At 52.0% G+C, this 24,205-nt stretch overlaps 1 protein-coding gene across 3 annotated transcripts in view; it reads right to left on the minus strand.

The window, feature by feature from the left end:
- The window catches only part of C5H20orf27 (chromosome 5 C20orf27 homolog), a 163,764-nt gene that overhangs the window by 24,969 nt on the left and 114,590 nt on the right, over positions 1-24,205 (minus strand). For all 3 annotated transcript variants that reach the window (XM_045018911.1, XM_045018910.1, XM_045018909.1), the window contains one exon: positions 23,028-23,166. In XM_045018911.1, the coding sequence (XP_044874846.1) occupies positions 23,028-23,166 (139 nt within the window). The remainder of the gene's footprint in view (positions 1-23,027; positions 23,167-24,205) is intronic.

Consider the following 24,205-nt stretch of genomic DNA (forward strand, 5'->3'; position numbering starts at 1 on the left):
GTTTTCCTGCCAAGCTAAGCTGACATCTTTAAAACACCCTATGTGGCTATTTACTGTACACAGAAGAACCACCAGGCCCTAACCCATAAGGAGGACTCATGCCCAGCTCAATTAAAATTAAAGCAGGCTCCACCCCTCAGCAGCTTTGTGAAGTGCAGATGGGACTTAACCAACCGGACGGAGCTGAAACTCACCCAGACGAAGGGTCTGTGTTTGGGGTTTTTGGTTGTTTTTTTTAAACTGTTCAACCCCCTGTTGCTTTTCAAAAGGCACAAACATTCCTGGGAACCAAGTTTTAATGCCTTGTGCACAAGCATCCCGAGCAAACTTGATATGGTACAATTCCTCCCGCAATCAGGGGGTCCAAACGAAAGCCTGTGACTTCTGAGCCATCCCGACTGAAGCAACATGGCTCAGATTTCCAATTGTCCTGTAGTTTGTGGATCGAATCTGCAGAGTGATTTGCCGACACGCACCCAGAAAAACGGTTTCAAGGAAATCAGTATCTGCGCACACAACCCAAAGTGTGTCACATCTTCCGCTAGTGACTGGTCCACACAAGGATTACGACAGTTAACTACTACCACTGATTAGCTGACTGATTTCTTCAGGTCCTGGGGTAGAGGCCTGGGGTATGGTACTAGAGATTATGGGTTTGAATCCTCCCAATAGCCTATTGAGTGAGTCTGTATATGTTGATCTTCAACAAGCAGAAAGAAACTAAAATCTGTTGTGTTACATAGCCGTGAAATAATTGCTCATCTCTAATTACAGAAATATACATTATTTACATATGCAAAATGTATTGATTCACATGTATTAATCATTCAGATTTAGGCTTGGAAGAATTTGACATTTACTGATTAAAAAAAATCTATTTCACCATACTCTCACAAACCCACAAAAAAGTAGTTGCACTGATAATAATTGAAATTTACAGCTAGGCAAAGTGAAATAAATGCTGCTTGAGAACCGATCAGAGCTTGATTTAAGGATATTTATTCTGTGTGGGTTTACATGTGATGTTGACAATATTTTAACAGTTATCAAAGCTTTTACATTTTTTAATCTTAGCGTTTTTATAGAATCATAGAATCTCAGGGTTGGAAGGGACCTCAGGAGGTCATCTAGTCCAACCCCCTGCTCAAAGCAGGACCAATTCCCAACTAAATCATCCCAGCCAGGGCTTTGTCAAGCCTGACCTTAAAAACCTCTAAGGAAGGAGATTCCACCACCTCCCTAGGGAACCCATTCCAGTGCTTCACCACTCTCCTAGTGAAAAAGTTTTCCTAATGTCCAACCTAAACCTCCCCCTCTGCAACTTGAGACCATTGCTCCTTGTTCTGTCATCTGCCACCACTGAGAACAGTCTAGATCCATCCTCTTTGGAACCCCCTTTCAGGTAGTTGAAAGCAGCTATCAAATCCCCCCTCATTCTTCTCTTCTGCAGGCTAAACAATCCCAGTTCCCTCAGCCTCTCCTCATAAGTCATGTGCTCCAGCCCCCTAATCATTTTTGTTGCCCTCCGCTGGACTGTCTCCAATTTATCCACATCCTTCTTGTAGTGTGGGGCCCAAAACTGGACACACTACTCCAGATGAGGCCTCACCAGTGCTGAATAGAGGGGAATGATCACATCCCTCGATCTGCTGGAAATGCCCCTACTTATACAACCCAAAATGCCGTTAGCCTTCTTGGCAACAAGGGCACACTGCTGACTCATATTCAGCTTTTTGTCCACCGTAACCCCTAGGTCCTTTTCTGCAAAACTTCTGCCCAGCCAGTTTACAGTCATTAAATAATTATTGTCCAACCCCTGCATTGTCTGACACTCATAATTTTCCACAACAGTGAAAATTTAAATAGATAAAAATAGAAAAATGTTTAAAAATAAATAGACATTATCCATCAAAATGATAACAATACAAGTGGAATTCTGCCCTGTCTACTGATAGGTCGGTAGCACCTAGTGGCCTCCATTAGTCTTGGGACCCCATCGTGCTAGATGCTTTCCAGATATATTAAAGGACAGTTCCTGCTCCTCGAGCTCAGTGGTGAGTGACCTCCCTCTTGTGTGCAGGGCATTCCGTTCTAGACACACGGGTTACTGAACAGCCTCCTGGGCAGTAGTAAGACTTAGCGTTTTTAGACTAATTTGCAAAATCCAAAGCCACTGAAGCATGCAGGGGCCTCTTTCAAATGATCTTTATCTTCTCAGCAGATGAGGATGTGCACGTCCCCTAGGCAGCTCCCAAGGTTACTGCACCCTGGGGGGAGTATCACACTTCCGGACAGGTGTTTACCGAGATGCTTCCCTCCTGGGCAGGCACAAGGTGGAAAGCACAGATGCAGCTGTGTGCACTCTCACCCTGCCCTCGCCCGTCAGTGAAGCCTGCAGGGCACGTCCAGCGCTCTGCTCCTGGTTGAGCACTGCCCTAGAATTCCCAGAGCCGAGTTCAGAGGGGTCGGAGATAGGGCTGTGCATTTCCCAATGGCTAAGCGGCTTTATGAGAGTCTAAGGGAACTAAGGGGTCAGAGCCGGTAAGTGCATTAGGAAAAGCAGGAGCAGGTGGGAAGAGCTGTGCTGAGATAGCCCCTCCCCCACCGCACACTTAAAACTCCCACGGTCTCCCAGACCACGATCTTGCTCCCATTGAAGTCGAAGGCAAAATCCCCATAGACATTGGTGTGAGCAGAATCAGTCCCCGGGAAGCTACATTTCACCATCCTAGACTCCCTTGCATCAGAGTCCTAATGTGTAAGTTACACGTCCCCTCCAAATCTGGCCCTGGGGGGCAGATCTTTGCTATTCGATCGTGTAGCCCAGCGTCTGGGCCGTGCAGAATTGTTCCCTGCAGCATCTGGATGGAGACAAACTCAGACGGGTAGGTGTCTACAGCCCCACTCGCCCGCTTGGCCAGCAATCCACAGGCTCGCAGGAGCATTGGCAGAAGAATGGGTCATGGTGTCTCATAGGCAGACAGAGAGATTCTTTACGGAGCCCCCTGCACTGAAAACGCAGAAAGTTAGGCTGTGGGGGAGCACGGGGGTGACTGTGCTGAGCCTGAGAGATTGCAGCAGGAGCGGGAGAGACTAGCAGAATGGGAGCTGCTGAGGGCAGACCGCCTGGGTGCTGCCTCTCCTGCTCTCCATCAGAGCCCGAGGATCTGCACCCACTGATCTGCTGCAGCCATCACTGCTGTACTGAGGAGGGAGAAGGAAGGGAATGATCAGACAAATCAATTTCATTAACAACCTGCCTTCGGAGCAAGGAGGCAGCTGGCGGCAGAGGCTGGTGGAAAGGAGTGTAGGATGGTACAGCTGTATGTCACTCAAAAGAGGGACAAATACTTTAGCAGGGCACTTGGACGGTGGCGGGGGAGATGTCTACAAAGCCTAGCAAATTTTAGAAGTGCTAATGGAACAGCCCCTGTCCTCCCCTCTCCCCAACTTACACCTTCCCCGGCAGCACTGGAAACCTAACCAAGACAACACTGCACATGAAAAGCAGGAAGCGAAACTCAATATAAACAAGAGTGAAACAGGTCAGTGTGGTTTCCCTGCCCAAGAAGAACGAAGTGAGCAAACAAACATCAGTGGTGAAAGGCCAGACGGTGGAACCTGAAAAGGATTTTAAACGTCTAAGATGTGATCATGTCCGACAGGCAGGCCCGCTGACAGCAATTCCGGGCCCCAGGGCAGAACAGTCAGTGGGGCATGGCCTGGGCTTCCACATGCCTGCCCGGCTGCCTTCGCCGCTGCCGGTACCACCGCGCACGCCTAGGAGCCCTGTGGTCTGCCCGGGTGATTTAAAAGGGCTCAGGGCTCCCGGCCACTGCTACTGCAGCAGCGGGCCCCCGGGCCCTTTTAAATCACCCGGGCCCCTGGGAATTGCCCCCTTTGCCCATCCACCTGTCGGCGGGCCTGCGATACAAGAGATGCCATTTTTGGTGTCAAAATACAACGTTTTTTTAGCCTAAAGATATGGCCATGCAAAAACCCTTCTTCCCAGCAGCCCGACAACTCACTGGTCAAATCCAGATCAGTGCTGTCTAAATGTCAGATACCAAACCCTGCTGCAGCCCGTAAGCTCGGTTTGGGTTGAGATGGCAATGGCTCATCCCTGGAGAACTAAACAGTCGCTCAGCTGAAACCTACTCCCAGAACCACCCCTGGTAATGGCACAGCAGCCCCTGAGCAGATTCTCCCACACCTGCCGTGGCCTTACCAGCTCTTTTGAAGGCAAGCGCGGAGCAAAGCCCGAGGGAAACCTAAGGATCGCTCCTCATGAACAAGCCCTTCCCCGCTGGCAACAGGAGGAGGGGGGCTTTCCCTCTCCAAGGGATCTTTTCTCATGGCACCCCTGGTTTGTGGGGGCACATCGAGCCCTGTTCTGCTCTCTGCTTCTTACATCCTAGCTTGACTTAGCGTCTGTTTGGCTGCTCTTCCCTCTGGCGGCCTGCGGGGTTTGATTCCAAGCTCGCGATCTCTGTCCGCAGCCTTCACAGAAGAGCACTAATACTTTGCTCTTACATAGAGCTTTTCAGCCACAGCTTTCCATGGGCTTTGCAAAGGGCAAATAGAATTCTTCCCACTTGCATTGAGGCGAAGGCCAAAAGGGACCATTAAAACCCTCCGGTCTGATCTCCTGCATAACGCCAGCCAATTTCAGCCAGAGATTCCCGCACCAGGCACAGGAACTTGTGGTTGAGTGTTAGCACTTCTCTTTCAGAAATCACAGCATGCCTCAGTGAGTTGTTCCATTCGTTAATTACCCTCGCTGCTAAAAGCTGCTACGTATTCCCAGTTTGAATGTTATTGACTTCAACCTCCAGCCAATGGATCTTGTTATGCCTTTGTCAGTGGATTAAAGAGACCTCTAGGATCGATGGTCCCTATGGGGAAACTGAGGAACAGCAGTGCCAAGATGGGGCTCTGAAAAGCAACTATGTACTACTGGCACCTTCCTTCTCAGCAGACCTACTCCCTGCATGGACTGAGCCGTGTTTCCTGAGCTGTAAACACAGTTTTAGTGTCTTTACTCCTACTAGCCCTGTGGAGCCTACAGCAGAAGGAGCTGGGCTCTACCCTGGCTTGGGCATCAACAGCAGAACAATTAACTCTGACCCCGGCGCAAAATCCCTTTTTGGAGACGGAGAACCCAGCTTGACTGTCCGAGCCCCGGGGGGGTGGGGATCTGCAGGCCCAGCTGTTGGAGACACTTTCTGACTTGTCAACGGAGCAGATTTGATGCAACGAACATGGTGCTCATCACTGTCACTTTCCCATGCCGGGACTCCCTGTGCTCCAGTATCGGCAGTTTAAATGGCTCCCCTGGCAACTTCCCATCCGGATGGTGGCTTAAGAGACTTGGCCAATGAGGGCCCATCCTTTCCCTGCCCGTTCACTCGCACAGGGTCACCTCTCAGTGCAAACACCTCCTCTTCCGTCATTCTTACCATCTGAGCCCCATGCGCCACAGGGCTGGGCTTGCTGAAAAGCAGAGATAGGCTCTTCTCCTCTTGCAGTGCAGGGTGGGCTGGGGCCGGGGAGTCTGAGAACCTAATTTCTCTTCCTGGCTCTGCTACTGATCCGCTGTGCAGCCCTGGGCATGCTCCCTTTGGACAGCAGAGGATGGGCTGGGAAAGCAAATCCCTTGATTAATTCTTTAACAATTAGCAAACGTGGCAGAGAATAACAAACGTGGGTTTAGGGGTTAAGTGCCATGTCTTGGAAGGACAGAAATCCTACTTGCCGGGACTACAACCTGCTACCTTGAAGGATTAATGAGTTTAATACAGATTTCCTTCCCAAATGTCAGCTCTGAAAGCAGCCTCGCTGTAACCAGGTACAACAGAACCCTGCCATCAGCCAGGCGCACAGGGAACATTCATTAGAGACAAATGATTCCAAACAAGCAGTTCAGGAACCAGAGAAATCTCTGAAACAGACACAAAGCTCCCTGTCTCGACACACCCACCAGGACCAAGAGACAGATTCTCAAGATAATTCAGGTCTATTGTGCTCAGCTGCTCTATTGCAGAAGCTGCACTTCACTGACAGTAAAATTACACCCGAGAGCCGTTAAACTCCCCACACCCCGGATTCCACAGAACCGGTTCCAGTTACTAACTTGCTGGGTTTGATCCAATTCGCCTCCAATCCACTGTAGGACCTGACGTTTCAATACTGTTGACAGACATGATCCTGCAAGCGGGGGAGGGATAGCTCAGCGGTTTGAGCATTGGCCTGCTAAACCCAGGGTTGTGAGCTCAATCCTTGAGGGGGCCATTTAGAGATTTGGGGATTGGTCCTGCTTTGAGCAGGGGGTTGGACTAGATGATCTCCTGAGGTCCCTTCCAACCCTAATAATCTATGACTATGAAAAACCCTGGCCCCATTCCAGCAATGCACTTCTTATGCACAGCATTTGACTCGGAGAACTGCAAGGGACGCACATGCCTAAGTGCTTTGCTGAAGCGGGACCAGCGTCCCGAACAGCGGGCAGGACCGAGCCCTAATTTCCTAGGCTAAGGAAGATCCAAAGACGTTGTACTCTCTGCTCTGCGGGACACAGCGCAATAATGAATTGCTGAGGGGCTGCGACGGAGACGGGAGAAAGGCTCAGACGAGATCTGACACACAAGAAGGTTTTTTCCTCCAAGGGGCAGATGCTGCGGAGGAGAAGGGTGTTGCCCCAGTGCACAGAACATGCGGAGGGATGGAGATAAAGCCAGTGCCGGGTGAGAGGAAGGGAAGAGGAAGACCAGAATTGTGAAATAAACTGAACGTGTGCAAGGCATGTATCTGACCAACACTACGCTAGTATCTGAGGGCCTCAGAATCCTTAATGTATTTCTTCTCACAGCACCCTGGTAAGGCAGGGCCGGGCGACTGCCCCATGCTACAGCTGGGGAACGAAAGCACAGAGACTGAGTGACTTGCCCAAGGTCACCCAGGAAGCCGGTGGCAAAACAAGGATTTGAACTCGGATCTCCCAAGCCGTAGGGAAATCAATGACAAGCCAAGGGAGCTGGCTGAGAACAGGGCGACTGTGCCCAAAGTGTCCAGACCCGCTGCCTCAGGAGTAGGACTCACCATTTTCCGTTGCATCTGACAGCTGCTCTCACCAGCTGCTCATTCTTAACAGCTTCAGGAAGACGCACACCGGGGACGGTGGCAGATCCAGGAGAGAGACTCACTCTGATGAGCTCGGACTGGCCGCTGCTGACCCAGCCAGGAGCCTCACACCCCGCGAGTGCGGATAAGACGCTGGGTAAGTGCCAAACCTGGGCTCTTCTACTGCTTGAAGCGAAGCCCAAAACTAAAGCGAGGCCCCTGTGCCAAGGCTGGAGAGGGTCAAATCCCGCCCGCTGCCCCGCAAGAGCGGAACGTTCCCGAGGGTGTTGGATCAACTGAAACACCCAAGGTGCTTTAATGGCCGCATGGAGATTTAAAATACATCTCCGAGAGAACAACACTGGGTCCGACGCGGTGGGAGTCTGCATACCCCGGTCCCAGCCTGGGGAACGAACTCGCACCCGGACAAAGAACCATCACAAACCTCCCCCGTTCTGGGTGCACTTCTCCAGCCGGCCTCCTCTGACATCGACATGGCGCAGCGCAGGCCTAGGAAATAGGTCCCAAAAACCCTCTCGTGACAAACCTCTCCACCGCACACACAACTCTCCCCGGGGAGCTGGTGAGAGAGAACAAACCACCCGGGATCGATACGATCCCCGTCGCCGGCTGCACGGCTGGAAGGCGCTCAGATACCACTGGTGAGGGCAGAGTAGGACCCTGCCCAGGAGGAGCAGCCAGAGCTTCTAACTCCCGCCCGACGCCTCATCCACCCCGCGCTGCTACCGCTGAAGGTTGCATTACTGCAAGTGACCCTGCACAGTCCAAGTTAACTCGGCTGTGTGCACCAGGGGAGAAGGCATCGGGTGGGGAGCAAAGAGGCTGGAGTTCTGGGTCAGAGCTGGGAATGGAGGTGCTGTGTTTCCACCCAATGCCTGTGCCTCCATTTCCGCATCTGTAAAATGGGGCTCGCAATGACCTACCTTGATAAGCACTTTTAAGATCGATGGACCAAAAGTGGCTTTGCAGGGGTACAGCACTGCTATTAGAGCGAAGGAATCAGCCTGCCGATGGGAACTCCAGGAGAGCTTCGTGCTGCCCATTCAAAGCGAGAGAGGAAGGAATTTACTGACTTCCAGTTCTGCGGATCTCAGCAGAAAACTGACATGACCCCTCACAGGTTTCAGTCTGACCCGCGGCCACCTGGTCAACATCAACTCAAGAATATGAGCAGATTTCTGTGCGCAAACACCCCTGCAGAGTTTTGAGCGGAACAAACTGCCTTTAGATGTATAAACCCCTCTGACCTATCAAACCCCATACCATTTACCAATTAACGGTATAGACACCCAGTACTCCAGCTTCAGAAGATCCCCCTGTACAATACCAGGCATCAAAGCCCTGCTGGGGTCAGCTGCTCGCTCTCTGCAGCCTACACAAGCCCACGGCTGCCTTTTAATGATCCCCCTCTTCCCCCCACGGCTGATCTAAAATTCTCTTCCAAAACCAGTGGCTGCATGACAAACCTTTGAAACAAAATGGCTCCTTAAACCCTGCCTGCAGGTGATAAAACCAGAGTGCACCGAGCATCACTGCAGAGAGTTTAAAACAAGAGGGCGCAACCATCTCCACATGTGGTTTGGGGTTTTGTTTCCGGGCATTTCGTGAGCCCTCGTTATCTATGGGGACGGGATGGAGCTGAGCAGCAGAACTTGCTAAGCTTCTGGGCATGGCAGACGTGAAAGTTGGAGCTCCGCCATGGATGTTCCTGGACAGTGTCCTATAGAGCGGGAAGGGGCAGGCTGGCGATGCCTTTGTCCATGCTGCCCTCCCCGGATGGCTCCCACAAGGCCTCGGGATGGGGTGCGAGAGGGGATTGTGTGCTGCATGGGCTCCCTTCTGAGGGGTGAGTCTTACGCAGCACCAGGACAATCTACCAGAATGCCCAGTGCGGCATCTGTGCCATGCCCAGATCTGCCCAGGCTCAAGGAGCTGGGGCAGCCAGAAACGCCGTGTCTCTCGAATCTGAACCCAAGGGGCAGGTTGGATACTGGGTGGGAGTTGGCCAGGTGGTCAGGGCAGGCATGCAACGGGCTGGCTGCAGGAATCCCTGGGCCAGGTTCCCTGGCCCGTGCTATGCAGGGGGTTGGACCGGATGGTCAGAACGGTCCCTTCTGCCCCTGCGAGCGATGAGTGCACAGCCACTCCCAAAGGGAGGCAGGCAAGGACCCCCCCCCGCCACTAACAGACCCAATACTCCCCCCACCAGCCAAGCAGGACCCCGGGCTCACGGCCAGGCTGTGGCAGAGAGGATTCCCATCATTCCTTGCACATTAGCCAAGCCTAAAAGCAGAAGGCCCGGAGTTTGCACCAACAGGAGCGCTCTGTGGTTCCAGACGCACCCGGCACTGTGCTCATCCGCTCTGCCGCCTGGCTGAGGAACCCGCACGGGCCTCGCACCAGGAAAGAGTTCTGAGCCATGGAGAGGACAGTCCACGCACACCTCCCAACTGCGACTTGACAGACTTGAGCGGGGAGGCAGAGTCGTCCCTCTGCGCTTCCAGCACAACCACGGGACAGGAGCCCATCAGATCCCTCCTGCTGGCACTCACAGGCCGTCCGCCACCTCACTGCCAGCCTCGCGATAGAGCGGGCTGCTGGGGGAACGACCGATGCCATCGGAGCCCCCCTGGAGCGGCTCAGCTCCCGCACCCAGATCCCTCATCCTAGCTGGAGAGGTGCCCCCAAACCTCAAACTGCAGGAGATAACGGGCAACCCCGGGCACGGGCAACTCTTCCCAGCTGCCCCACCTGCAAGGCGAAGCGCCAAAGAGCTCCACCATCTGCTCTGAGGGGCAGCTCCTGCCGACTGCACGTGCTGGCATTGCTTGGGGGAAAGCAGAGCAGGATGGAGGTGCAAGGCCGCTGCACCCTGGGACTGCAATGGGCGCTGCAGAGCACAGCGGGGAGACGTGTGAATGTGGGAGCAGGGCTAGCCTGGCTTGGTGGGGGAAGAGGGTTTCATTTTGCAGGTACAGAACTTAACTCTGCAGGACATTTCTTCACAGGGGTTTGTCCAGTCCCCCCACTCCATTCACTGCGCAGCACATCTATGAACGGAACTGAGAGCCCCATTCAAGGCCCATGGGATTCGTTGGGTCTAAGGCAGGGGTGAAAGTCACTTACAGGACTTACCGGTACTGCCAGAGTCCTGAGGGGGGGTGGCCTCATCCAGAAGGGGCGTGGCCTCTCAAGATTTAAAGGCCCTGGGGCACCAGCTGTGGCTGAGAGCCCCAGGGCCTTTAAATCAACCCGGGGCTCCCAGCTGCAGAGGTGCAAATTAAAGGGTCCGGGGCTCCGGCGGCCGCAGAGCTCCGGGCCCTTTAAATCCTCACCGCAGCTCCAGCTGGGATTTAAAGGGCTGCAGGGAGCCCCGAGCCTTGCCGGGCTGGGGCCGGGATTTAAAGGACTCGGAGCTCCCGTGGCTGCGGGGAGCTCTAAGCCCTTTAAATCCCGGCCCCAGCCCAGCCGCCGAAGTTGCGGGAGGGATTTAAAGGGCTCAGAGCTCCCTGCCGCTGCAGGGAGCCCAGAGCCCTTTTAATCCCAGCCGCGGAAGCCGGTGCAGTCCGGCACGGCCGGACTGGCTTACTTTCAAAGCTGGTCTAAGGGTGCTGGATCAGGCCCCAGGTGCCCAAATTTCGGGACAGAAGAGAGGAAAAGGCTCAGTTTCCTCAGCTGACTGGGACAGAGAAAGCAAAGAACAGATTTGAATGATGGGGAATTCAATGGATGCAGCCCACAGTGTCGGCAGACAGTTGGGAATTTATTTCCTTGTGTTATCTCTGGCACCTCACACAGTGGCTCTAACTTACCTTTGATTGAGGACCAACCACAACTGTAAATCTCGCGTGCCCTGTGGAGCATGGCGCGTATCATTGCTTGTCACTATAGAGAGCTGCTGGAACAAACTGATTAGAGCGACGAGATTCCTGCACAGTATCAGCTGGATGTTCTGTTTGCCATCAAACATGCAAGTGACCAGCAATGGATTTGGGAGAGGAGAGAACAGAAATCTACTTTCCTTTGATCCCACAAAGTGGCTTGTTTTTGAAATCAGAGCCTCAATGTTACAAACAGGCAAAGCGCTACTTTTAATATATATCTATAGGCTTGACACTCAATACGCTTCTGTATTAAAAAGCCCCAGAGGAAGGTTTTCCAGCGTACAAGGTGGGGGATAGACACACAGCTCCCACTGAAAGGCCGGGCAGGGACACAACTCACTTCCAAGTTGGAGTTAACCTCCCCAATATGGTATCAATCATGCCCCACTTCAGAAGCCTGCTGGCACCCCAATGCATCCATTGAATGGACTCTTTGGGAAGCCGCTTGGTGATCGCAAAATGTCAGGGCTGCTAACGGGCAGTGTCTTGTGGAAAAGCCTAGCAGAGGACGGAAAATCTCACGGGGCACAGGTGACCAGCGGGTGGTTCTGGCTCACAGCCCGTATCCATCTGAAAAGGGGAGGCAAGGATGCCGATGCATCCAGGTCAGCATCTGTACCAGGCCAGTCTGTTGAATCAATGAGAGCTGCAAGGAAACATTCAAAGGGCTTCTGATCCATTTACAAGAACCCGGTGTGCTGGGACTAGGAGGAATCCCCAGTGAAATGCAGCAGCTTTAATTAGAGTCCCAGCATTCTCAGAGCCTTGCTCTGGAGTCACAGATCTCCCTGCCAAGGCAGAACCGGGGCCAGCTCCGTCTGGCGTGCCGCTCTCAGAAGCAGCTGAATTATGCTGACGGCTTGGCATGCTGGCAGCCTCCAGCCCTGCTACTGAGATCATACAGACGACTTCTTTGCACGGTTGTCACAGGCCAGAGGAGAGGTGACAGCTCTGACAGATCCCATATTTCCACATGAGAGTCACAAGCTGGGCCGCCCTTCAGAGCAGCGTCCCAAGAATGAATGTCAGAGGCTGCGGGGTAATGTAGAATTCAAACGGTATCACGTACCCACAGGATATGCCACCTGGATAAACTTGCACGGTTGCCTTCTTGGGGCTGATCTCCTTGGGTAGGTTACATCAGCAAGGGAGCAATGCTCGAGCTAGGTCTGAGGCAGCCCGTTCGTTATTTGTTTCACAGAGGCCCCAGCTCAGATCAGGGCCCCACTGTGCCAAGTGCTGCACGGATACATAATGCGAGACAGTCCCTGCCACAAAACGCTTACAGTCAGAATGGACCAGACCCACACAGGGAGGGAGGGGAAACTGAGGCACTGAGAGACCACCCCCGCCCCCAAGAGCACACAGCAGGTCTGTGGCAGGGCTGGAAACAGAACCCAGGTCTCCCAGTCCCGTGCTGTACCCAATGGAGCTCCACAGCATTTCAGGCACCTATAATCCTTAACAGGATGAATTTAAGAATGGGGGGGGGGGGAATTAATGAGCCGCCAAGTTTTGCAGGTGCCGAGATCTGGGAAGCGCTGACTGATTCTCCCGAGGGTGGACCCCCCCACCCCCACCCCCACTGGGACAGTTGGAACTGGCCTCGGAGATAATCAATCAAAAGTGCAGTGGGGAGCGGCAGAGAAGCACTAAACCACCCAGCAGGTGAGCAGGGTTTTTCCCACCCTAGATCCCAGCCCATGAAGCCTCGTTACGGGGTCACACAGCAAGCGCTTCTATCTTGGTCCAGGGTGAATGCTGCCCAATTCCCTGCTCGCCCGGCCAGCCAGCTCGACAGCTTGTTCTGCGCGTCTGACCCTGTGCATGGCTCTGGGGACCCTCACGATCCTGCGCAGAGCGCAACAGGATGCTCGGCTAGCTAGGGACTGTTATGGCCCCGTCACCTCAGTCTGAGCAGCCACGTGCCCCAAAAGATTAGCCCCTCATGTGAGTGCTGAGCTGTGAAAGAAATGGCTGTTGAGAGAGTCCAGAGGAGCCGATGGTGCTCACTTGAGTGACTACCTCTGGGCAATCTGCTATCAGGGGCTTTGACTGCAGGTTGTTTCAGTGGCTCTCGTACTGAAATCGCTGAGGACACGGTAAAAGGCAGTTTCCAACAGGGCCCCTTGCCCCGATCCGGTCCCAGATGTCCTACTCAGCATCCAAATGCATCAAGGGGAAAACACAATGAAGCCCGGTACATCAGTCCTGGTGACGAAGTGGGTCAGAGCCGGAGCAGAAAGTGTTTTTCTCACCTTTGTCGCTTAGACCCACAAACATCTGTGCTCTGATGTTTGCTCTAACTGCTCTGGCTACGCCACTGGGGCAGGTAAATGAACGATACCCCCTCCCCGCGCAGCACCAAAAACCCCTTGGCCTCTCTCCCACCCCCCGACGGGTGCCTCCTGCCCCCAACACTGGGTGGCGCTGGCAGTGAATTTGTGAGCATTCTCTCGGCATCTTGGGCAAGTAGATCGGTTTCCTACCATAGGAAACGCTGGCGGCCCAGATGGCTAATTGGGGGCCAGCTGGGACTGAGACCTCACCAACTCATTTCACACAAACCGAGTGAGCCAGGAATAACCCCCATTCCTGCTGACTGGACTGGAATCGGAGATTTAGCAGCTAAGAGACTCCCTACCCCATGACTTGACTCATGCACAAGTACCCGGATCAGCAGATGGGCTCACCTGGCCCGTCTAACCTCTGGCACAGAAATGCTACGGTGAGGAGTGCCACACCCGGGAGTACTGTCTGCTTAGCAATAGCCCCTCAGCAGTCTGGTTTCCCCATTCCTGCTCCTTGCTAGAGGCCCCTGTTGGTTTGTTCCTCTGAGAGGAAGGCACAGCCTCTGGGCTCAGACAAACAGCTAACACCCCAGCTAGGGGCTCCTGAAAGAAACCGGCGAGTGTCTCTGACTGTCCTAGCATGGCTGGGAGCCCTCGCCTGAAAGCCGTCAGCTGTCTGATCTGCTCCTGCTCTAGGGGCAATTTGTGCCTGCTTGTCATCGGGTGCATGACAGCACTGGCAGGAGCAGCAAAGCCCTCTGTTTCTAAGCCACCCGAGTGGAAACCATCAACCAGGAGTACTGCGGAGAGTAACATCCTAGTGCGTGACCTGCAATCGAATGGATTAAGCACAGTCTGGACTCCTGGGGTCAAGGCCCCTGACTTGCCATGTGACTTTGGGGGGAGTCACTTCATTTCTCTGTACCTCTGTTTCCACCCCCCTAAATTAAATGGGGCAGCGCGTACTTGGTCAAGTGCTTTGAGCTCCATGGTACAGAAGGGCGATCGGTACAAAGAACTAGTAGGATCACATGCAAGTGTTTGGAAGTACGTGGAAGGAAACTCTCCAGTACAGGCAGGATGATGAATGGGATGATCCTATAAAAGTCTCTTCCAGCTCTGGGTGTTGAAATGCTTTGGTGTGTCAGAGACCCCGCCCACAAAGCTGCCAGAGCGGGGCAGAATCCAGCACTGTCTCAGAGTCACTGACCCAGAAACAAGTGCAGGTGAGGAGAGGTTAGGACAACTCGGGACAGGAGGTGGGGCAGGAAAGGATGCACCCACGCAGAACAGGGGAGCGGCAGAGCGCAGCCCAGCTGGATTTACACGGCTGACCTGGCAGCTGAGACGCTCAAGGGGGGTTGCCTCCAGTTGACACAAGAGATGAGGGGCCGGAGGGACAGGGAAACACACCAAGACAGAAGGGAGTTAAGACTCTCAATGTAAGTTGCATTTAACAATAGAGAGAAGATACAGGGGTAAAACCAGTGACATTGACAGAGACTGGGGTGTGATCAGTGACACAGGCAGCAGCACACGAGTGTGCAAGGCTACTCACGTGCACGCGAGTCAGGGTCTGCACGCTCAGCTTCCCCAGGCCTAGCATTTTGCACGTGCATTCTGGGCACTTTTGCAGATTTGGGGCCCAAGGAGGAGGTGAGAGTCCTGGGGGGCAGCACAAACCCCTCGGCCCTACGTCAAAGGTGGGGTCCCAGCTGCAGTCCTCAGTCCCGGGGCCGATCAGGCCACCTCACGGGCGTCCCTTCATGGACAGATCACACGGATGGCCAGATGGGAGCCGAGAACAGACACAAGTGACCTCCCACCCTCTCCATGGACCCAGCCCACGTCTCTCCTGCACAGCTGCTCCATGGGCAAGGGAGCTCGGCCTCCTCCCCCAGTTGTTAAAGGGGTAGCACAGGACAGGGGAGGGGGCTGTGTTGCTGCACTGTCACCCCTCCATCTGCCTGGGGAGGGTGAAAAGGTCATTGGCACAACAGGCCCCCTTGCCAGAGATTGCTATGGTGTGATGCGCGCGCACACACACACACACACACACACACACACGTGCGCGAGCTCCTGCATGGTGTGGATGGAGCCCTGTACTTCGTCTCTAGGGAGGGGCAGGACTGAACGGCTCCATGACCGACCCCGATGATTCAAGCAGTGCACCCCAAATGCAGAACCCACACAAGGTGACCCCACAACACTTGGCAGGTCCATGTAATGGGCTGGCAAGGTTCCTCTCACCCCGTTAGCTGCTGTGGAATCTGCTAGGAAAGGGTTAAGTGGCTCAGAAGCAGGTGGGAGAGGCTCTCTGGGGAGAGAGGATTGAAGGTGTGGGCTGAGCACTGAGGAGGGAGGAACCCTGGGAGACAGTTTAGCCTGTGCTTGTTACCTTCCTGGGGATGAATTTGGAGCTGAGAATGGCAGAGAAGGGAATTGAAACTAGAAATTAATGCCGTCTGTATCAACCCCAGAAAGTTTTCGAAGTGGAAGTGCTGGGCTGCAGGCGTTCCAGTCCAGTCTTATCAGCTCCCAGCACATGCAGCAGGGCCCAAAACAGGGTCAACGTGCACAACAGGAGAGAGAGATTTCACTACAAAATAAGCAGTTAAACCCTCGTGTGCCTTCTGTTTACAGCATCCTCCCTTCCCAATCCACCTCCCGTCCCCGGGGCATCCATTCCCGCACCCCCAGTACGCCTCTGAACTGGTCATTTCTAAAGAACCTTGAATGCTGGGTCAGAGGAGACAGCTGTAGAGTAGCCACAGCACAAACTGTGACCCGCCTTTTACATGTTAGAATCCAGTGGGAACACCGGGATTCCTTCTGCAGCTAATTCAAATCCAGCGCAATCACCCCAAAGGAAAGATGTTAAATAGCCAGGGTTAATGACCATATCCCGCTTCATTCTGCAGCTGCAGAGGCAAAAAAAATAATCTAGAAACTGGAAACTAAATTCCCTGGGGGTAGGGATTGTGTCTTGGCATGTGCAGGCCCAGCCCTCTGCCCAGTGGGGCCCCCGTCCTGACAGGGGAGCTTTCGGCATCACCACCACAGAGATAATGCCACTAACAAATCTTATTCCCAGAACTGCGCAGATGCCATTAACAAGCTCTGGAACTCATCGCTGCAGGATGTTAGCTCGAGTGTCTTGGACATTGTACCCATGCAAGGGAGGTAGAGGGAGAAAGAACCCCCCGCCCCCCGCCCCTTGCCCTTTATGGGAGACCTGGCTCTTGGGTCCAGGCATGGAAGAGTAAGTATTTACTCACTGCCTAAAGCAGATGGGCCAGGAGGGGAAAGCTGGCCCATCTGCTCACTGGCCAAGCTGCTGAGCCAATCGGGGGAGTGAACGCGGGGTTACTAATTTACTGCTGGTATAGGATAGGGGCAAATAACTACCCATCTACTTACAAGCAGGGAAGGAACCATGTACAGGGGTGTCCGGGAGCCACCCTGCCTCATTGAGCAGTGCCATTTACACCCCACCCTTTGCTCCAGATCTGTGCCCAGACTCAGTACATTTCCAGAAGGCCAGGAGTCTGTGGTTAAGAAACCCAGCAGCGAAATGCACTTCTTGAAATGAGATCTTGTACTTACTGGACATTTATACACACGTGGGAGGAAAACAAGATCTGCTTGGAAACAGTCCAGCCACTGTCACATATTCCATCACATCAGGGCAAAGAACAGAAACGTTGCCAGGAGAGCCCCAAACTCGGCAGTAACACAGAGGTGGAGGCAAACACAAGCAGAGGCTTCAGGCAGTGGCGGCTACACATACAAGTAGATAACCCTTCCCCTCTTTAACCCCCAAACTGATTGTCTGTCCCAATGACATTCGGAGGGAGACGGAGGGATATTCGGTGCCACATGCAGAACTACTATATGGTTAGCTAAAGCAAATTGTTTGACTGGCACCAAATGATACTGGGTTTGCTTTCTAGAGACAGAAAGAGCACTGGAAAGTGTATGGTGACTGGCACCACTTCGCTCCGCCAGAGCTGCCAGTCCTTGGCACCCACCATGCTTCCGCTTCAGGATTACGTCAACCTGGCTATTAGAAATCCAGATGAAACCTAATGTGAGAGGCCGATTATCCCACAGCTGCTGCTGCTTGGTTCTTGCACCTTTCTCAGCAGCATCTGGTGCTAGTCACTGTCCGAGATACTGGGCTAGATGGACCTTGGGTCTGCTCCGCTCTGGCAGTTTCCTACAAATCAGCTTCTTCCTCAAACACCTGCCCAGTTCCTCCCAGAATATCCCTTATGCAGGAGGTAAACTCCCTTTCTCCCAAAAAAAAGAAATCCATAAAGCCACCACCTTAGCTCCCTGCACAAATCCCTCCTCAAGATTCACCTCTGCCGTGCTGAGGAACGAACCCCTGCGCAGGCCATGAGCTGTGGCTACTGTTTACTGTGCAGTTTGTTTAACTGTTGTCTTGCCTTCCACCCTCTTTGTATCACCCCCCTGCTGCACGTTGTCATGATGCACGACTGAGCGAATTGGTGCAAGGGTTGTCCTTTCCCTCCGTGGCTGTGCAGCTGGGGCCCTGACTGCAGCCTCTAGGGGCTAACAAAATGCACACTAAGAATAACAGTCCCCATAGTTTTCATCCTCCTCCTGATTTTTCGTGGCAAAGACAAAGCGGTGTGTAAAGTTTCACAGGCACACAACAGGATTCTATTCTTTCAGAAAGAATGAGTTTCCTGATCACCACTTGTGGAATGAGATTAGATGGTTAAACTCAGCAACGGAATTGGAGGAGAAATGCCTTTTCTACAGGCAGAAACACCCCCCACCTCAAGTAACTGACAGAAGAGACTCAAGGACGCTCACTATTATTCCCACGTTGATGTGTGGGCAGCGTGCGAAAAGTCAGCACACAGGGAGGAGCGCCTACTGCCTACTGTGACTCAGTGCACAGAGCAACAAGCTGTCATTGTGTGCAAGAACTTGATACTTACGAAGAACACCTACAAAAGATTGTGTTTGTCTTGTGCCGGTTTCCACCACATGACCCAACCCTCCAGAATTTTCGCTGCAGTTGGGAACAAATTAATGCTAGAATCAGGCTTCACTTCAAAGAGGAAACGTGCGTCAAGCCACAATGGCAGAAACTCGCATAGGTTCAACACAATGGGCTTCAGCTGCTAATGATACAGAACGCCGGGTGAAATCTAGTTATTGGGCTACAGTGAGGTTCAAACGTCCTCTCTCGCCATGTTAAAAGTATTTTTAGTGCAAAACAACAAGGGACAGGAGGGTGAAGAGGGTCAGATTCTGATCTCGGTGTAAATCTGCCCACACTGGGAGTTGCTCCAAAGTTACACCTGGGCCCCCCAGATCAAAACTGGCCCCAAAAACTTCAAAACAGAATTTATCCCTTTCTTAGTAAGAACACAGATGACCCTGTGTCGTGTTTTCTTATTCAACTGTGTTCCTCAAATACTATAAACCCCAAACAAGCATAAACACACTAACAACGTGTGTCACGTCCCCTTCTAGTGGCTAGTCCAATAGAGGATAACTACCTACTATTGCTGTCAGATGATGGAGTTACTCCTTTAGCTCAAGTGACAGAAACATCTGTGCTGCTGTTCAGGTCCCAGATTCAAACGCCATTGATGACCCACGCCAGGAGGAGATAGGTTGTCAGGTGAACAGAGATGAATTTATTTTTCAAAGCATTTTGAAGGAAACGCTACTCCTGTAACTGAAAACTTTCCCCTGGGGATTCCATTTAGTCCACAGCCCCAAAAGACCAGTCAGATAGTCGGGAAATAGCCAGAGCAGAGGGACATCTTGGCCACGCCCGCTTCCCTCAGCCACGCCCCCTCTGCTGGGGCCAAAAGGGGAGCCCAGAAACTGCCCAACTCGCCCTACAATCGTCCACATGCAAGAGGAATCCTCGCTGGCCCTTTAAGGAGGGCTGCAGGCTGGAATGGGGCGGAGGAGCTGGTGGACAATGAGATGTAAATCTCAGGCAGTAAAGCAGGGTGTTAAAATCCCCAGGGTTTATTAACCCTTCACTGGTCACTGGAAATAAGCACCACTTGCGCTTCAAAGCAGAGTCACATCAAGAGCGAAGTTTTGAACGGAAGAGGCTCTTTCCTGCCATGCTGTCCCTGTTCCTCTGTGTTACTGTCCCTTCAGCCTCCAGGGTCAGTCTGGGATTCCACTGGGAGCCTGCGACTGCCGCTTCACTGGCCAGATGAGATGCAGAAGCCGGATCAGCCAGTGAAGGAGTCGGGCGGGAGTACTGGGGAGGCAGAGCGGTCTGGTGGTTAGTGAGCTCATTGAGGCAGGGAAGTCTCAGGACATGTGTATATAGCACATGGCCCACAGGGACCCCAGTGACAACTGGCGCCTACAGGCACTGCTGCAATTAATACAGGTCTAGGAAACCCAGGTATCCCATGTGACAGCCCCTGCAATCATCATTGGGATGCCCCACACAGCCCACAATGCCATCATGCAATATCTAAACTTCCCCGCAGCAGGGTTTGAACATCATGCCTTCAGCAGCACAACACAGACATCTGCCACTTGCACCGAGCAGTGGCTCCGGTTGCCAGCAGGAGTAGACTTTCATCTGCTCTTTGAACCTGCCACTAGGGGGTGTCACTTTACAATCACGTTACATTCACATCAGAGAGCTGCAATGGGCGCCAACCTAATCAAGTGCTAAACGGCTTCTACCACACAGTGCCCGGGTCCCATGCTGATGGCAGGGAAGCCAGGTGCCCCTGGAAGGCAGGAACTTCTCTGTTTTAAGGGCACATTCTGGGGAACCTTTTGGGTTAGTCATAAGAACGGCAATACTGGGCCAGACCAATGGGCCATCTAGCCAGTATCCTGTGTTCCGACAGTAGCCAGTGCCAGGTGTCCCAGAGGGAATGAACAGAACAGGGCAACTATCAAGTGATCCATCCCCTGTTGTCCAATCCCAGATTCTGGCAGTAGGTTTAGGGACACCCAGAGCATGAGGTTGCCTCGCTGCCCATTTTGGCTAATAGCCATTGCTGGACCTGTCCTCCATGAACTTATCTAGTTCTTTTTTGAACCCAGTTATACTTTTGGCCTTCACAACATCCCCTGGCAATGAGTTCCACAGGTTGACTGTGCGTTGTGGAAAGAAATATTTCCTTATGTTCATTTTAAACATGCTGCCTATTAGTTTCAGTGGGTGATGTCCAGTTCTTGTGTTATGTAACGGGATAAATAACACTTCCTTTTTTCACTGTCTCCACACCAGTCATGATTTCATAGACCTCAGTCATATCCCTCCTTAGTCGTCTCTTTTCTAAGCTGAGCAGTCCCAGCCTTTTGAATCTCTCCTCATATGGAAGCTGTTCCAAACCCCTCATCATTTTTGTTGTCCTTCTCGGTACTGTGACGGGTTCCCTCCACAGCCTAGGGCCCCAGAGCTGTACTGTCCTGCCTTGGCCAAAAGCCTGACCAGTATAAGAGTTATTCCCCTGTCCGCCACTTCTAGAGCGCACGGACTCTTGTTCCTGAGCTGAGATTTTTCCCCAAGCACATCACTCAAACCGCACTGTCTTAGATAAAATATAAAACAGCTTAATTAACGACGGAAAGGTAGATTTTAAGTGATTATAAGGGACAGCAAATGTATCAAAGTAGATTACCTAGCAAATAAACTAAAACTCAATGTAAGCCTAATATACTATATAGGATTTGAATTAAGCAGTGTCTCACCCTGTTAGATAGTATAAACCAGGGGTAGGCAACCTATGGCACGCAAGCTGAATTTCAGTGGCACTCACACTGCCCGGGTCCTGGCCACCGGTCCGGGGGGCTCTGCATTTTCATTTAATTTTAAATGAAACTTCTTAAACATTTTAAAAACCTTATTTACTTTACAGACAACAATAGTTTTGTTATATATTATAGACTTATAGAAAGATCTTTTAAAATGTTAAAATGTACTACCGGCACGCGAAACCTTAAATTAGAGTGACTAAATGAAGATTCGGCACAGCACTTCGGAAAGGTTGCCGACCCCTGGTATAAACAGTCCACCAAGCTTCCATACACAGGCAGGCTTCCTTCTTCCCTGCCTGGGACCAGCACTTCCCTCAGTTCGGTCTTTGTGTGGGGAGTGAGGCCCTTTGGTGATGTCACTTTCCCCTTTCATAGCTTATTCCATAGGGCGGGAACCCCTTTGTTCCAAGCCGAGCTCCCAGCCCAGTTTGTGGAAAAATACAGGTACCAAAAAGGAGTTCAGCATCATGTGATCTAGTTACAAGCCCTTGCGTGTCCCGATGAGTCATGGCAGCCAGTATCCATAGGCTGGCTGCAGCATCCCCAGGATAGTTCATCGGGTGAAGATAAGCTTTCCCCATGGCCCATTGTCTTCACTAACGGGCATTCAACTCGAATAGACCATTCACAGTGTGTGGCAGAACAGATGTAAAGCTTTGTGGGTGTTACCCATGACAAGCACATTGAAATAAAGATAGAGTCAATATTCATAACTCCAGATACAAAAATGAGAGATTCATGCTAATAGGATAATCATATTAACAAACCATCCCTTTTCCATTGACACCTCATCACACATTCTGTATAAGATGCATCATAATTATGCCATAATCATATCACAAATCAAACCACTCTGACGAATATGGGGTGCAGAGTGTCACAGGTACCTCTTCCAATTCTAATATATCTTTTTGGGGGATGGGGCGATCAGAATTACACAGTATTCAAGGTGTGGGAGTACCATGGATTTATACAGAGGGATCATGATATTTTCTATTTTATTACCTATCCCTTTCCTAATGATGGCTAACTGACTGTTCGCCTTTTTGCACATTGAGCAGATGTTTCCAGAGAACTATGACTACACAATGACTCCAAGATCTTTCTTGAGTGGCAACAGCTAATTTAGACCGCATCATTTTGTATGTATAGTAGGGATTTTTTTTTCCCCAGTGTGCATTACTTTACACTTACCAACATCAAATTTCATCTGACATTTTGTTTCCCAGTCACCTAGTTTTGCCAGATCCCTGGGTAACTCTTTGCAGTCAGCTTTGGACGTAATTGTCTTGAATAATTTTGTATCGTCTGCAAATTTTGCCACCTCACTGTTTGCCCCCTTTTCCAGATCATTTATGAATAGGACTAGTTCCAGTACAGATCCCTGGGGGGCACCACTATTTACCTTTCTCCAGTCTGAAAACTGACCATTTATTCCTACCCTTTGGTTTTCTTTCAACTAGTTACTGATCCACGAGAGGACCTTCCCTCTTCTCCCATGCCTGCTTACTTTGCTTAAGAGCCGTTGGTGAGGGATCTAGTGAAAGGCTTTCTGTAAATCCAAGTACTCTAGATCACCCTTGTCCACGTGCTGGTCGACACCTACAAAAGAATTCTACTGCTAGCCCTGGTTTCTGTAACTGCTGCTAGGCTCTGGCCACCTAAAGGACCAGCTGGGAGGATGAAATCGGTCTCCGGCTGGCTGCGTGCGTGCATTCCCCTAACGCCTTCCTACATCTGGCATGTCACATGCTGATACCCCATCATTCCATGAAGCCATTATGCGGGGAGCATTAAGGAAAGAAAGACGTTCAGAGCACCTGGGGATCACAGGGGCTATACAAATAAAACTACCTTCAAGTAAACACATTTGCCCTTCTGAACCTCCATAGGCTGGCGCCGGAGGGGCAGGTCTTACCTTCAGCCACTGGTGTGATGCTGATGACTTTAAGGTTAAGGTTTGGAAGCGGAATGGCACAGATGTCCTTCCCCAGCCTTTGAATGGGAGGCAGAAGAAATGTGATTTCGTATTTGTGCAGTATCTTCAGAAACCCTACCTGGAAGGAGGGAAAGAAATGCAGGTTGCACGGTCACCTTTGCCATTGCACTGAACACTTTGCAGCAACAACACCGACCACAGAATTAAAATAACAAGGTGCCAAAGAGAAAGGAACTGAATCCACGAGAACAAAGCCTAGTTTGAGAGGCAGGCTGGTCACTGTAGTTCTTTGTGTTACCTTAGTCAAGTGAGATCAGGGCCTCACTGTGCCAGGTGCTGTACAAACACCTAGTGAGAGACGGTCCCAGCCCTGGAGAGTTTAGAAATCTAAATAGGGAAGATGGAGAAGGGAAGGATTATTACTGCCATCACACAGAGGGGAAACTGAGGTGCCCAGTTACATAGGACAGAGAAGGAAATAGAAGTGAGATCTACAGACACCCAGTCCAGTGGCTTAACCGTGACACCACCCGAAATAAATGGTTAGAACGAGGGATCAGGAAGCCGGAAGCTCTGAGTTTTCATCCCAATTCTTCCACCAACTCAGTGTGGACTTTGTCACTCCGTGCCTCACTTTCCCCACCTGGAAACTGGCGATGGATGGTTTCACGAACGTGGGCGTAATGCTTTGAGGGTGTCCGACGGACGGCGCTGTACCAGGGCAAAGCGTCGCTCGGGGATTGGGTTGGAAGCCAAAGAAAGAACAAGCGTGGGGAACGTGCTTCGCTTTCGTGTCCCAGATCGTTGCAGACGGCCCGCAAAGAAAAGGCAGCTCTCATTGCTGCTCGCCAGGCAGAGAGTCTACCGGGGGTGCAGGGAAAGACCCCAGGCTGATCTGCTGCTGGGGTGGGTTCCTCAAATATCAGGATAATCCTCCACTGATGTTCCCTGGCTGGCATGGGCGGGTTGCATGACTAGGAGAGGGAATGGGGGAAGGGGGTGATACAGCAGGGTGCAGGAGATTTGAAGGGCATGAAAATTGTGGTTCCACTACTAGGAAAGTCACAGCACCCAGGCCCTGATCCAACCCCCTATGTCCCTAAGCACCCTAAGTCAGTGGCATGGCACTTAAAACAGGGGAGGAGGGCAGAGCTGAT

Source organism: Mauremys mutica, chromosome 5 (genome assembly GCF_020497125.1).
Source record: "Mauremys mutica isolate MM-2020 ecotype Southern chromosome 5, ASM2049712v1, whole genome shotgun sequence".
NCBI classification, from domain to species: Eukaryota; Metazoa; Chordata; order Testudines; family Geoemydidae; genus Mauremys; species Mauremys mutica.